We start from the raw sequence: 14,832 nt of genomic DNA on the forward strand, positions 1-14,832 counted from the left end.
GGTTAAAACCAGTTAAGAGTAAAATTGATATTTTTAAAAAATTGTAGGGATATGAAGTAAAATTTTCGTTATTATAATCATATAAAAAATCTAATCACAAATAGGCCGGAGCCTTTTTCATATGCATCCATCGTTGCTTTTATTCCCCAAACAGAATATTTGTCAAAATGGTTACTCTTTTACGTTTCAAAGTAATGGCCAACAAATAGTGAAGAGCATAACCAAAACTATTTCATTTGGATAACATGTCCCCGATATAATTTTTACTCGATCTTTTAATTATTACATCTTAACAAATTTTGTTGTTTTATTTGAAAGTTCTTTTATCATCTGTTTGCTTCTCTTGTACAACTACTCTCATCAAAAGGAGAACATTTTCATCTCAAGCATAACGGGTAATACTTCCCTTTTACTCTATTTAAGAGCACAATACTTTCCAAAACTATGTAATGCTTACCTACATTATTGCTTTGCTGCTATCTTTTCACTATGTGCACTAATTATGCTTTAGACTAAGCTGTACAACGGGGACGAGTCCTAATTTTCACGGCTTTCTGGTCATTAAAACCTCATTCCAACTTCCGTGCTGCATGGTAAAGCTCTAAGTAGTCAAGAGCAGGCCGATTCCAAGACCAGTCTTGCTCCATTACCGTCTTGCATAATTTATTGAACCACTCACGGCCATCATACCACGCGGATATTGCCCTGAAAAAGTCCATGGTATTAATCTTGCATTTAGAAACATCATAAAAGATAAACATAGATGGCCATGTGTGGCAACAATGGTGGCTCATCGTGTGGCACATTACTGACCTATTAAGAGCATACTCAACACCACCTACATCAGCTCCATCAAAACTGAATCCATTTGGTTCAAGATCTTGGGCTTGTGCCCTATCCCTATCATCATCAACATCAAATACTGTATCGTAAAGTCCTGCAAAATAAAAGCAAGATGAAAGTCAACTGAACAGAACTAAATTGAAGAACAAAATAAATGAAAATTCGCAATATTCCATATTAAAAAGTACATGGTTAATGATCAACTCAGAGTACTACTCAAAGTCGGAAAATCAACAAGATCATTTAAGTTTAAATTATATCGGTGGCTAAATATAAAGTATGTACAAACCTCCAGTTTTTCGAACAATAGGTATTGAACCATATCTCATAGCGGTGAGTTGAGTGAGTCCACATGGCTCAAAGATTGAAGGAACAAGAATGAAATCAGCGGCAGCATATATCTAGAATTTAAAAAAAATAATAATAAATAATTGAGTCTAGAATTTAAAAAATAATAATAATAAATAATTGAGTCAGTAGCACCTCATTGAGTTTAGTACTTGCAGATATAATAGATAAAATGTAATCAAAGTTTTTTAAGTTTTATAAGTTACCAAGTGGGAAAGAGGTTCATCATATGCAAGGCAAAGTCTTGCCCGATCATTATGAGAAGAATGCAGTTGATTAGCCAAATGCACAAAATCATTTTGGATGCGGGGATCAGGAGCAGAACCAAGTAACACCACCTGCATTCAAATCTTTTCGCAGTCAAGACACCTGCTTCAATGCAACGTTACACTTGGCTTATAATGAATATCAATAGTAACTACATGAAGCATAAAATTTCCTTTTGAAAAGTATATAGGGAGGAGGTGGGTTCCAAGTCTAAGATATCATACATACATACAATCCAGTTACTTCTGTTAAGCCATTCCATGTAAAACCTAAAACTGCTAAGTGGCAGCCAAAAACATGATGCTTATCTCCAATACAAGGGTGATGGGATTAAGTTCAAAACAACTTAGTCAAAGAATTAATACCATATCAGTTGTCAAAGAGCCAGTTAGCCTAAAAGCTTACACTATGAAGTATCAACTATCAAGTACAGCAACAAGAATGAGTTTTAGGATTATAATAAAAATCAAAGTTGAAATGTTGTCAATTTGTTCTACTAGTGTGCTTATACTATGGGACATTCTGCCATTATTCAGTTACTATGGCATGGTATGAGAATAGTCACTGTTTTCTATTGAGCCCTAATAGGTGTTGCTAGTGCTAATTGATGTAAAATAGAAATAAGAAAGACCTGTCCACCACGTTCTAGGGTACGCCATATGGCATGTTTGATGAGATGTATCCCTTTTTGATGAGTCAATCGAGTAATAACTCCTACTAAAGGAAGATCAGCTGTCTTTAAACCAAGCTTTTTTTGCAAGGCTTCCTTGGCAGCTCTTTTTCCTTCCATAACATTTTCTGATGTGTACGGTACCTGGAATAATGTGATATGGCAGCTAGTCATAACAAATTTAATAGAAAATAAAAATGACTTGTATATATGAAACTAGAGGTACAGTTACTGGGGGTAGCAAAGTGATACTACAGTACTACTGACTCATTGCACTCATTACAGAACTCAACCGCATGCATGAATCTGTTACATTTGTAAATTGGAGAGGTATGGTTTAAGTTTTTTTATGTTAAACTTAGATTGGAAAATGTATGCAGTTGTGCCCCATCACACGGTTACAGAATAAAGGATGCAAGTATCTTCACCCTAATCAGTTGCTTTATCTTGGGGGCATAGATAAGAACTCATAAAGGACGGAGCCGGTCATGATTCATTACTGTGTCTTGTCCATTGGAAGTAAAAAGTGAAGGCAAATCAGTCTGTCAGCCTTTTTTTTCCATTTGAGTTGTACAACTTATGTAGGCATTGGATCTCAAGCAGCTACCAGTGTATAACTTACGAATTTGATAATTACATACATGCCATTGACATTGTAGTTGTTCAAGAGAAGATAATGAAAGATTTGGTCATATACCAACTTACAGGAATGAAGTTATCATTATATGGGTCCCATATATCTGGGTCGATTCCATTAATTATACCATGAAACTTGTAAAGATGAGGAGCAATTGCAGGGTTCCCAGCAACCTCCTTTGAATAAGTGGGGGAGACCTGAAAGCATGTATAACCAAAATGCACAAATATTAAATAATAGAAAATCAGAATATGATAAAGATGCAAAATACCACAATTGCTGCTTCTTTTAAATAGCTGTTTAACATCCAAAACTCTTTGACTTTGCAATTTTAAAACATCATATTCTAAAGAGAACATATTTGTTTGAAAATAGATTTTAAGCATGCTGCAGATAACAGAGGAGGTCCGATCAAATTCTTGACAAGAATTGCTATAACTTTGAAGTTCACAAGAACTACATTTGGGGTAGTTTGTTTATAGCATATTGAATTTTAGAACAAGGTAAGTGGTCATGCACGTTGTCCACAATTTAAGCCTCAAAGGGTTCTTATGAGAGGGGGGCTGCCAGAAATGTGAAGTAAAAAACCATCCATATGCTTTAACCAAACAACTCAAGCTTTAGGGATAATACAATACTGTTTTAAAGTTTATAAGGAAATCGACAAATTTAGGTCATAAGCAGCACTTACAGTTGTTGCCTTGTCTGCAAATGTCATAGCTCTTCCAATTAAAGGGGCTCCAAATTCAAGGTTATGAATTGTGAAGACTGCTCGAGCCTTACTAAGGCCATAATGTGTATACTGTTCTTTAAATAACCATGCAACTGGAGCACTTGACCAGTCATGGCAGTGAATGATATCCTGTCCATCGGTAAGAGAAAATTACAATATATCCTTCGAGACAACTGATTAAACTCATACGCTTTTTCTTCCAAAAACTTGTGATCATATGCATTGTTAAACCTAAGGTCACAAGCAAATTTCTATGAATGTAATGTTAATATAATCTGAATAAGAAATACACCAAGAGAGCTGAGAGTTAGAAAGGTGGTTTCTGATGCTTCCATATTTAGAATGATATGCTGAAAGCAGTTTTTTTTCTCGTGTAATGTTATCGGTAATGTTATGGATAGGATGTTTTGTCACAATTATACATATGTGTGCAGTTATGCAATCAACAATGTAAATATGAATAAAATATAATATCAATCTAGTTAATGTGTAAAAAATAGGGACATTGTACCCCCGAAATAAAATAGGGACAGAAATTTATCGTTGTCATTTCAACTTTCAGAAAAAGAGAATAATAACTTAGCACTTTAAGTTTCACCCATGTCAGGGAAAGAAAATGTATTGTGAAAATTAATGAATTATCACTTTTTTTCAAAAATTAAAATAAGAATAAAAAAATTAATAATCACTAATCAAACTGTATGCCTTACAGGATTAAATCCATTTTGGAGAAGAAATTCAAGAGCGGCATGACAAAAAAAACCAAATCTCTCTCCATCATTCGCACGACCATACACACAGCCAACTGAAAAGAACCTGCAAGAAAGAAATTAGTTTGTAAAGCATAGTTTGATGTATGAAGCATTTTAGTTTTTCAAGTGTGCTTAATGGCAATGTTCCTAAAAAGTAACAATACAGTTACCCCAAAAAATACATGATTTAAAAATATACACTTCTGGATTTGGAAATAACAGTTGAAAATAATTATAATGCAGATATAGCTTTGAAGTTGATGTGAAAGAGGTATTTTTTTCTTACATTTTGTCTTAACATGGTATAGCTCAAACCTAGAAAGTTGATGTTAAAGAGGTACTTTTTTTCAAAAGAAAATATGCTGCCCTGATATAAGAGGAGCACTTATTTTTCAGTTTGTAAGAAAAAGATCGAGAACCAAAGTCTGTACCCATTCTGAGGCTCCAAAAAGTAGACAGAGAGGCCTTCGACCTTTCCGTGCCATACTTTTATTTCAGTCCTACCCCACAAATAGCTTTGGTGAAATTGAAAGTCCTTTACCTGCATCAGAAGCCATTTGTTCAAGAAATAAGAATAACATTAACTAAAACAAAAACAAGAAATATGCATTTCTTCAGCAAAATGTTAAGTGCTCAATAATAGCCATGCAGGCGCTCACAACAGCCAAATATTAAGAAATGTTCACAACAAGCCATGCATTTCCTGCAGATGCAAGTCAAACAATACTTGAATCTCCCGCCAATTTGATTATCAACAAGTTTCATGTTGAAACTCAAACTCTATCATTTTTTATAATCACAACATCATGATGTATTCAATAGAGTTAAGGAGAGACCAGAAAACTCTGAATTAATGAATATACATTAAATATCTAATGCAGAGTAGCTGATGAAAAAAAAAGCTTACATTGCTAAGATTCATGCAATCATACTTCGGAAGAATGATATCCACATTGTGATTTAAGTCTTGAATAGCTCGGGATAGACTAGTAACAACATCGCCAAGGCCTCCAACCTTCCAAATATGAACATAAGAATCAGAAAAAATAGGTTAAAATAACTGACAAATGTTCTCTGCATTAATAACAAATACCAACCAGTTTGTGATAACATTTGATGAAAGGAAAAAATTATCCTTTAGAAGCAGCCAAGCTATGTGCAGATATAAATATAATTAAGCAAATTTATTTTGTAGGAATCTCTCCGCATTGCTTACATTAAGATAAGGTAGGTATATAAAAAAATTCCCTATTGGTTTCCTCTAAAGATTAATATTGACCCATTATTTCTTTACTTAATTTTAGGCATGCATACTAAACATCCAAGAGACGTTGCCATAGTTCATGCTTTTATAAGAAAACACAGTTTACGGAATAATACAGGAAGTACCTTACTTGTGGTGAATGTTGATGATATTGTAATTATAGGAAGTGATAACAAAAGAATTGACAAACTGAAGATTTTTCTCCATACCAAGTTTTAGACTAAAGATTTAGGCGGCTGAAGAATTTATTGAGAATTAAAGTTATGTACTCAAAGGAGGGAGGACTCCTATGGAGCCCGGAGTTAAATTGACAGCAAATGGAGCTCATTTCTCTGACCTACAAAATCTAAAGAAGATTGGTGGGGAAACTTAATTATCAGAGTCATTAGACCTGATCTTGCTTTTCCAATAAGTGTTGTAAGTCAGCTTATGTCTTTTCCTACTACTTCATTGGGAAACACTATTTCGCATTGTGAAGTGCAGAAAAGTGAAGACAATATTCACTTGATTGATTCTGAATGATACAGAGGAAAAAATAAGTAGAAAAAATACTGGTCCTGTAAACAATATCATGGGTACCATATCATGGGCATATGCAGGTGGGTTTTTTTCAGATTGTGCAAGATCTCCGAGGACTGTATGTCTACCACAGGATATTATATTCAAAAGTAAAAAACAAAATGCGGTGACAAAATCTAGTGCATATGCAGAATACAGGCCAACGAGTCAAAATACTTGTGAATTAATATGGGTAAGACATATCATGGATTAGATGGGATTTGGCAATATTTGTCCTATAAAATTGTGGTGTGATAACCAGGATGCCATACACATAACATCAGGTCTAGTTTTTCATGAAAGAAGAAAACAGTTAAGTAGATTGTCACTTCATCGGAGAAGGTTAAACAGAATCTTATATCTACTTCCTATGTTAGGGAAGGTTCTACTAGTTTGTAACAAATTAGACATGATTTAATATCTATGCTGGAGCTTGAGAGGGATTACTAAAAGTTATTGTAATAAGTTACTAGTCTTTAGTATATGGGCTCGGCCGACTTGTCCTTATTATGCACTACACTAGTACTTCTCTCTTAACCTAGTAATATAAATGAGGGTCAGCGATCCCATTACAGTATTTTCATGTCTCCTCTCTTTCTACTCTTTCTCTTTCTTCATGTATTATCTCTTACCTTTCTCTTTTTTCGGAGAGATTATAATAACAATGCAACAACCTTCTTAAAACAAAAATGTTAGCATGCATAACAAGCGGAACAAGAGATCATAGTGTAAGAAAAAAATTGGGAAGTGGAAATCTCAAAATTGAAGATCAGCTATAGATATGGCAACCTTTTTAAAATTTATGATTTCATAAAATAACCAATTAAATGTTCCAAGCAAATAGATTAGCTTACCTTTGCAATAGGGGCCATCTCAACAGCAATATGAATGATATGCAAAGGAGGTTCCTTTACAATACCACCAAAAACAGGTATGTGGTAATCCATTCCAAAATTGTTATCAAAAATTCCACCATTTTCACTCTCAGAGAACACAAAGTCCATCATGTATGCATCCAGTGGAACTTTAACTGCACATACATAAAATCATCAAGCTTCTTCCAGATTTCCTTGTTAGAACAAAGTTATTACACTTTGTGTCAAGTTTGAATAATGCCAAATTTGCAAAAGTATAGTAAAACTGTCCATCATGAAAAGCTATTTCTTATCTATTATGAAAAGCTATTTCTATCTCATTATACCCAATCCGTGAACTTGAAATCTAGATGCAACGATAAGTGATATAGATGATAAACTCTGCAGCTTTCTTACAGCACTCAAATCTTAGGCTAGCCTACAGCTTGGGATACACAAAGGTTGATTGTACGTAAACAAAGAAACATACAAACATTTACAAAAGTTCAACATCATCTACTATCTATCCATAATAATCAGTATCTAGGAAAAATGCATATCTACCCTTTCTTTTTTTTGGCACGTCATCAAAATATGGGTTATAACCGGCATTTTATTTGCTTCAACACATTTTTCCTACATACAGTTAAATTTTCTTATTGAAAAGTAAAAAGCGATGTCTATCCACTTTCTCTTTACCCCATGTAAAAATGGTTGAATGACTATATCTATACAGCATTTGAAAACTCGGTTGATTTACTTCATTAAAAAAGGAAGGTATAAAAGAGAAATGTGCAAAAATTTAAGCTCAGAACAAAAAATTGTCACTAGACAATTATTTAAAAGATGACTAAAAAGTATTAGTGTATCTCTTGCAGATATTTCTAAATAATAAATTCAAGAAAGTTATAATATGTTAACTATAATTTACTGAACAAACCATACACGGAAAAAACTGTGCCATTGATAATTAGTTGGGAGAGGAGTGGGGAATATAAAGATGGCTTGGTGGTTGGAGTGGGGGAGTTAAGAGCGGAATGGGATAAAACTGTAAGAAAATTTATTAATTAAAATTTATTATACAAATCATATACATAACACATATTTGTCATTGATCAATTGGCTCAAAAAGGAATGAGTATTTGGTTATTAGTGTATCTCTTGAATATATATTAAATTATAAAATTGCAAGGAAAGTTATAATATATTAATTATAATTTACTGTACAAATCTTACACGAAAAAATACTTGTCACTCGTAGTTACTTAAAAGAGAAATGTATATTAGTGTTTCTCTTAAATATTTTCTACATAAAATTTAAAAAATGTTATTGTATATTAATTACAGTCTACTATACAAATCATACTCAGGACAATACTTGTCATTGATCAATTAGCTCAAAAAAGAATTTGTATTTTATTATTAGTGTATGTCTTGAATATATTTTAGACATAGTTGTCACTTGTGAGTAAAGTACTAATATATTAGTTAATTATAATTTACACTAAAAATCGTACACAAGACAAATGTGTATTATTAGTAGTGTCTCTTGAACATCGTCTAGCTAAAACTTCGAAGAAAATTATAATACACTAAATATTATTTTACTATATAAACCATACAATAGACAAATGATTTAACAGGTCAATTATTAAAATAAAATAACAATAAAAAAAAGAGGTCATTCACGAATTGGTTAGTTAAAATAAATATTAGGATTAGTATTTTGTCTCTTAAATATCTTCTTTAATATATTTATAACAAATTTTTAAATGTTTTATTTCTATATTGTCTACCTTAACATAATAAATTAATATTTTAATTCAATTTGAGAAAGAAAAAAATATGCATTGCTATTGGTTTATTTAAGTACTATAATTAAAAAATAATTACTTTGAAATTCAACAAATGACTTTATTATTTTTATAATGTCGACCTTATATAATATCAACCTTATCTGTCAAGCAAAAATCTGCGCTCATGTGTGAATACATGGGTATCTTGATTATCTCTAAATCCATGCAGCCTCACATCAAAGTTTCTACGGACAAATTCAAATGCAATCTGATGGCTTTAGAGCCTGGACAGATGCTGTCATTTTTTGTCTCCTTTAACACAATTAATCTGCTAACCAGATTAGCACACATACATGGTGATAACATCCAAAGTCATAACGTAATATATTTGAAGACAGGTAATATTTTAGAAATAATACCCTCTAACTAAAATCTGAAAATAGAATTAAAAAAATTGAACAACCAAAGGGACATTAAAATCCTTGATACTATGGTACAGACATTATTCAAGTGTAAACAAAGTAAGAGACTAACCAGAGGCTGTGACGTGTGTGCCATTCTCTGCAGGCAACATTCTCTGAGGTGGCAATGGACCATTACGATGAGACCAGCGATTAAATGAGCCTCTAAACCAAACCTCAGGTTTTCCATTCAGATTTGTGTTTGAGGGGTTATAAAACACTGCCACTGTACTCCCTGCTTGAACATCAAGAGGCTCAGTAAAGACGATATGTTTTTGAGATAGCAAAAATCTTTTCAAAGTTTTTCCCTTTGTTTCGACTTTCATTAGTGCTATTTTTTCAGCCTGAAACATTAACAGAACCAAATAAACAAGATGGGTATTTAATAACTTGAATATCTTTTGATCTTTTTTCTTCGTAATGAATTGTGAGAAATAGAATTTAGCCAAACAGTTTAAAGGGATCAATCTAGTACACACTCTTATCAAACGAATTTCAACTATCAACCTAACCAAAGTAAAAAAGGTGAACTAATGTGTGAGTGATTATACATCATAAGACCAAACCCTCAAGTTGGTCCTCCAAAGTCACTATATAATATTATAAAACTCATTCATCAAAGTTTTATGTTGATTGTCGACATGTGTTATCATCACATTAGTCCTCCAATAATTTGTCACCAAATTAATTTCTTAAAAGATCTAAAAATTTAACCACATTAGTTAGCAAAAAAAATCACCAAAAGAGTCCCTCAAAGGTTTACTTCATCACCAAATTCATCATTTTGTATAACCAAGTTAGTCATTTTCTGTCGCTACTTCGATTAGATATTTCCGAGACTATTTTTTAAGCACAAGATGAAGGAACGAACATCCCAGAAACCCCTGCAGCCACACCCAAACCCAAACAGCTCAACTCTAACCAAATATTAGTAAAATAAGAAGAAAAAATAAAAAGTTTGGGCCGACTAGGCCAAAACTAACAACAATGTAGACCAAAATGATTGACCAATTGTCTCTTTAAAAATCTTATCAAGGAAAACCCAATGGGATAAAATAAAACCTTGATGAAGGAAAAAGAGTGTAGTTTGAATACAAGAAATAATCATTGCTCAAATCTAAACTCAGGAAGACCAAACCAATTACAATTGTAAACTTCAAAAACATCATTAGGAACTTGCTCCCACCAAGTGAAACTAGAACGATTCAGACCAAGGGCAGCAATCTTGTCAGCACACTGGCTACCTTCCCAATAAATATGAAAATCACAAAATACATATGCTTGAGAAGCTCAAAACAGTTAAGTTTCATAGGCTAATTTGATGACGCAAACTTAGGAAGAATAATGCAGTGATGTTTTAAACTTAAGAAATTAATTTGCCAGCTAAACTTTATTGGATGATTAATGGAGTGACATAAGTTTGGAGGACCAACTTGAAGAGGGTTTTCTCTAAAGGACTATGCTCCTACTATCTTTCTGGTACATTAAGGGATACAAGAAAGAACACAAACAGTTTTAAAATGCTATTAGGTTTATATATAGGGCTACTAATCCTTACAAAACCGATTTGTAAGGTGGGGGTGTCACTCTCTATAAATTATTCTCAAGCCTCATCTCATTTCAAATGGGGGACTTGGGGTATGCCCTATAAATACTACCACTTGGAAGTAATCACAGGCAAGAACATACCTTTGCACGTATAGCTTCCTTCCTCGATTTCCTCTCCTCTTGAAGTTTTTGGTATAGAAGTTGCTCTTCCTCGACCCAATACTGTGCGTCAGGTGCAGCCATAGGAACAATGGCATGGAAATCTAGCTTATGGTTGTTATCATACACAACTGCATTTTGAGGTGGACCATCAGCAAAGACCCAATCGAGGACAAGAGCTTGGTCAGGTACAACAACTGCATAAAACAGACAATTGATAAGAATAAAAGTGTTTTATACTTCAAATAAGTACAAAAGAAAAGATCGACTTCTTATCCACCTTCTGGACTTGTATGCTTTTGCTGACAATCAAACAGACAATTGATCTAGAACTGCTTGAAGAGTTGATGAGATGAGTGTAATCCTAGTCTAAAAGTAAACATTTAATGTTTCGCAAGGGAAATTTGTCTCTCCCTCTCTATGAAATGCCAGGCAAACAAATGCGCACACGGTACAAATACATGTTAACAAGTAGCATGAAATAAGAATTTATTTGTGGTTTTGTAACTTTTGAAGTTCAAATTTTCTCCCAGTTATTAAATATGATGATGGATCTAAAACAGATATCCCAGTCTCTGAAATCTACAACCTTTTACTGTTTAAATAAAAGATGTACATGGCAGATATATAGAATCAATTGACTTCAATCCTGATTTTTCTGATGTATAATGTGCAAGTTATATCATGGTGGTACTGATTTTATCTATTCAGACACTTACTACATCCATTAAAAGATTAATTTTGAGGAAATGAAATAAAAACAAAGATTATGAATAGCTGTGTAAAAGAGCATACCATCGGCATACCACCAAGCACCACCTTTCAAGACAGATTTGACAAGCCTTTCAACAATTGATAATCCATCCTTCCAATTGTTGTGCCCACCATGAATCCATATTTCCTTAGCATGTTGAAGAGGACCTGAGCTTCCATTGTAATATAATCTGACCAAGTCCTTGCCTTTAAACTCATTAGGTTCAATATACCAAACGTTGTCATTAGATTTTACAGCATTTTTCATCAACCGCAGCACCGTTTCTTGCCTTCTATCAACCTCCAACCTTGCCTGCACCCTATCCTCTTCCTTTTCAGCTATGTCTGCTTCTATTTGCCTTTGCTCTTCTGCAATTCTTTCTCTTTCAGCTTGCTCCTTAGCAAGCTTTTCTAATTCTTTACGTTTCTCCTCAAGCAAAAATTCTTCGAATGCCAATACATCCATTCCACCTTCAACCGGTATACAGAAATCTTTCTGGTCATTATTGTCATAAACACTTTCTCCATTGAAGAACACAAAGTCTAATTTGTAGGCTTCTAGTGGCACATACAATTGGCAACTCCACCAATTATCCTTAAGATCTGCTTTATTCAATCTGATTGTAAAAGATTTCCACTTCCAATCATTAAATGCCCCCAAGATCAAAATATCTTGTTCATCTCTTAGTGTTGAAAGGTTCTTATTAAGAAACACTTCTATATCTTGATCCGGCTTAACCACAGGAGGATATACAAACATCTGTGTCCCTCGTAAAAAGTTTTCCTCCGCAATCCTCTCTATTTCCTGCTTTCTCAAATTTTCTTCCAACTTCAACTTCAACACCCGAGAAGCTTCCTCATTTATTATACCACCATCAGTAGCAGCACCTGTACCATTCCCATTCCCATTCCCATCATTTCCAATATAAGAAGTCCCCTCCTCATGTAGTTGAACATCATCGACATCCTTACCAACTACATGAATGTTTTCAATTCCCTCGCCTCGACTACTCTCAACAACACCCAGTGTCTCATCAATCAAAGACAAGTCCCCAAACTCCCTATCAATTTCACTAGTTTTACCAACAATCGCAAGCTTCTCCTCAACAGAAAACTCAACTTCCCCATCTTTATCATCATCAACACTAACATCAAGCGTTTGTTCTCCTTTCTTCACTCTAGCATTTTTCTTACTACTTGATCCAATAGATGATTTTGGAACAAAACCCTTACCAGACCCCTTCGACTTCGAAATTGAACCCTTCTTTTGTTGTCTTTTCCTAGAAAAATCTACAAAAGTATAAAAAAAAAACCTAGCTATAGAAAAATTAAATCATAAATTTGAAGAAACAATCATAGCATAAATAAATTTAAAATAACAAAAATAAAAAACCTGAACTAGCATTAACACAAGAAACTCCTCTACTTGATTTACCCCATGAAGACTGAAAAAAATTAACCAAAAATTGAATAAACAAAAATAAATAAATAAAAGCTAATCCAATTAAAAAAACAAGAAATCATAATTAGGATTAAGAGTTAGTTAAAAGCTACTTACAGAAGTTAAACCAGAAAATGGAGCGATGTTCAAATTCAAACAACCGCCTCTATTAGGGAACGCCATTCTACATCTAAAATGTAACGAAATCTCCATCTTAATTAGTTACTAACTTTGTTACGAAAGCATTTGATTGATGAATATGATAATTAAAACAACACAAGGTTTATGTGAATCCGTGACGACGTTGAGTTTTGTGGCGGTGGTGGTGACGGCGGCGTTAAACACAGTGTGAAGAGTGAAGTATGTGCTGGTGTGATGTGTTTATATATGTGTCAACAAGTTGTTTGTTGAAATTGGGTTTGTTAAGCGAGATAAGCATTGTTGATTGGTTAGGGGGAAAAGATAGATAAGCGACGAAACTATTGGGATTAAATCTGACGCTTGAAAATGAGTTGATATTTTTTGAGTGGCTAGTAGTAGGATCGAACGTGTTTTCTGTTTTTGTGTTTTGTCTTCGTCTGTAGTGGCGTTCATAAAATAAACAGAAGAAAATTTTCCAGCTCTATCGTACCTATCATTTAATAATATTTTTTTGACAAGATGGAATATATTTTTTTGATTGCTACACGTGGGTTCGGAAATCTTGATTGCTACGGCTGACACATATATCGAAGTTTTTATTCAAAATTTATTAATTTGTACTGTAAGAGATAAAATTATGACATCATTATTATTTTAAAAAATTAAGGAAAATCTAATATGTACGTACCATTATTATAATTGATGATAGGTGAGTTTATAAGAGAAGAAAACCATTTTCAACATTAAGAAAATAAGAAAGAAAAAAATATGTATTATTATTTTTTTCCTTCTATATTTTTTTTACACATGATTTTGATTTTTTTTCAAATAGTCTAGCAATTAAAATTTATTTTTGGAGTATTACGGATTTGAACTTCCACTCTCTTATCATTTCATACAAATATCAATTGAGTTGATTTAAGAAAACAATTTTGATTGTTTTTATCTTTTTAAATTTTATTGAGTTTCCTTTGAAAAGTCTTTTGCCACCTTTTTCAATTTATCTTTTTAGAGCACTTTTTTGTATTTTACTTTTTAAATATCAAAATTTTGTCTTTGTGTCCGTCGTTTTGCTCATTCTTATTGCCCATCTCTTTGTTGTATTGAGTTCTATTATATTTTTCTCATTTTGCAAATGTTTGTTTTGTAGAGAAATCATCACCTTGCTCATAGGTGTTTTCTTCTTAGTCCTTATGTTTTCTATTTGTATGAAGTTTTTATGCTCATTTTCATATCTATTTTCAACCCTTTATGAATTGATTTTGTATGTGTTTATGTCTCTTTAACATCAACTAAGATATTCTTTTTTTTACCCATTAATAAATATGAGTTCAACAATTTAACTCAACGGCAACATTAAAAGACTAAAGTGTGTATTAGGATTTCAACATGTTTATTTTGGGTAAAATGAGTTCATTAAAAAACCTTATTACGCATTCTAAACCATTTAAAAAAATCTTTATTAATCTTCATTACCCTTTATTTTCCAACCCTATTACGCATTCTTCCCCAAAACTTCTCCTTTACAACTTCCCTAGCCTCTATAAGAAGACTTTGATTAAGTAATCTAAGCTAGAATGAATTCAATTTCAAAGGCTTAGTCATTA

The 14,832-nt window shown here is 33.0% G+C and overlaps 1 protein-coding gene across 1 annotated transcript; it reads right to left on the reverse strand.

The window, feature by feature from the left end:
• Positions 1-209: 209 nt before the first annotated feature.
• On the reverse strand, positions 210-13,679 carry LOC127077980 (starch synthase 3, chloroplastic/amyloplastic). Its single transcript, XM_051018754.1, has 16 exons — positions 13,202-13,679; positions 13,037-13,088; positions 11,686-12,933; positions 10,873-11,087; positions 9,257-9,527; positions 6,927-7,102; positions 5,158-5,265; positions 4,682-4,791; positions 4,209-4,314; positions 3,457-3,627; positions 2,834-2,962; positions 2,090-2,272; positions 1,398-1,529; positions 1,133-1,244; positions 814-937; positions 210-705 (listed from the first exon to the last, which is right to left on the reverse strand). Exons 1-16 carry the CDS (start codon positions 13,295-13,297, stop codon positions 570-572), a joined length of 3,369 nt encoding a protein of 1,122 aa, XP_050874711.1. The 5' UTR covers positions 13,298-13,679; the 3' UTR covers positions 210-569.
• Between the last annotated feature and the right edge of the window lie 1,153 nt (positions 13,680-14,832).

Source organism: Lathyrus oleraceus, chromosome 1 (assembly GCF_024323335.1).
Source record: "Lathyrus oleraceus cultivar Zhongwan6 chromosome 1, CAAS_Psat_ZW6_1.0, whole genome shotgun sequence".
Lineage (NCBI taxonomy): Eukaryota > Viridiplantae > Streptophyta > Magnoliopsida > Fabales > Fabaceae > Lathyrus > Lathyrus oleraceus.

Excerpts from the sequence above, each read along its gene's own strand:
- LOC127077980 (XM_051018754.1), bottom strand. The coding sequence starts at position 13,297 with ATGGAGATTTCGTTACATTTTAGATGTAGAATGGCGTTCCCTAATAGA. Across the intron at positions 4,315-4,681 it reads TTTTTGGAGCCTCAGAATGG|GTTCTTTTCAGTTGGCTGTG; the intron begins GTACAGACTTTG and ends TCTTTCTTGCAG. Across the intron at positions 2,273-2,833 it reads ATAATGATAACTTCATTCCT|GTACCGTACACATCAGAAAA; the intron begins GTAAGTTGGTAT and ends ACATTATTCCAG.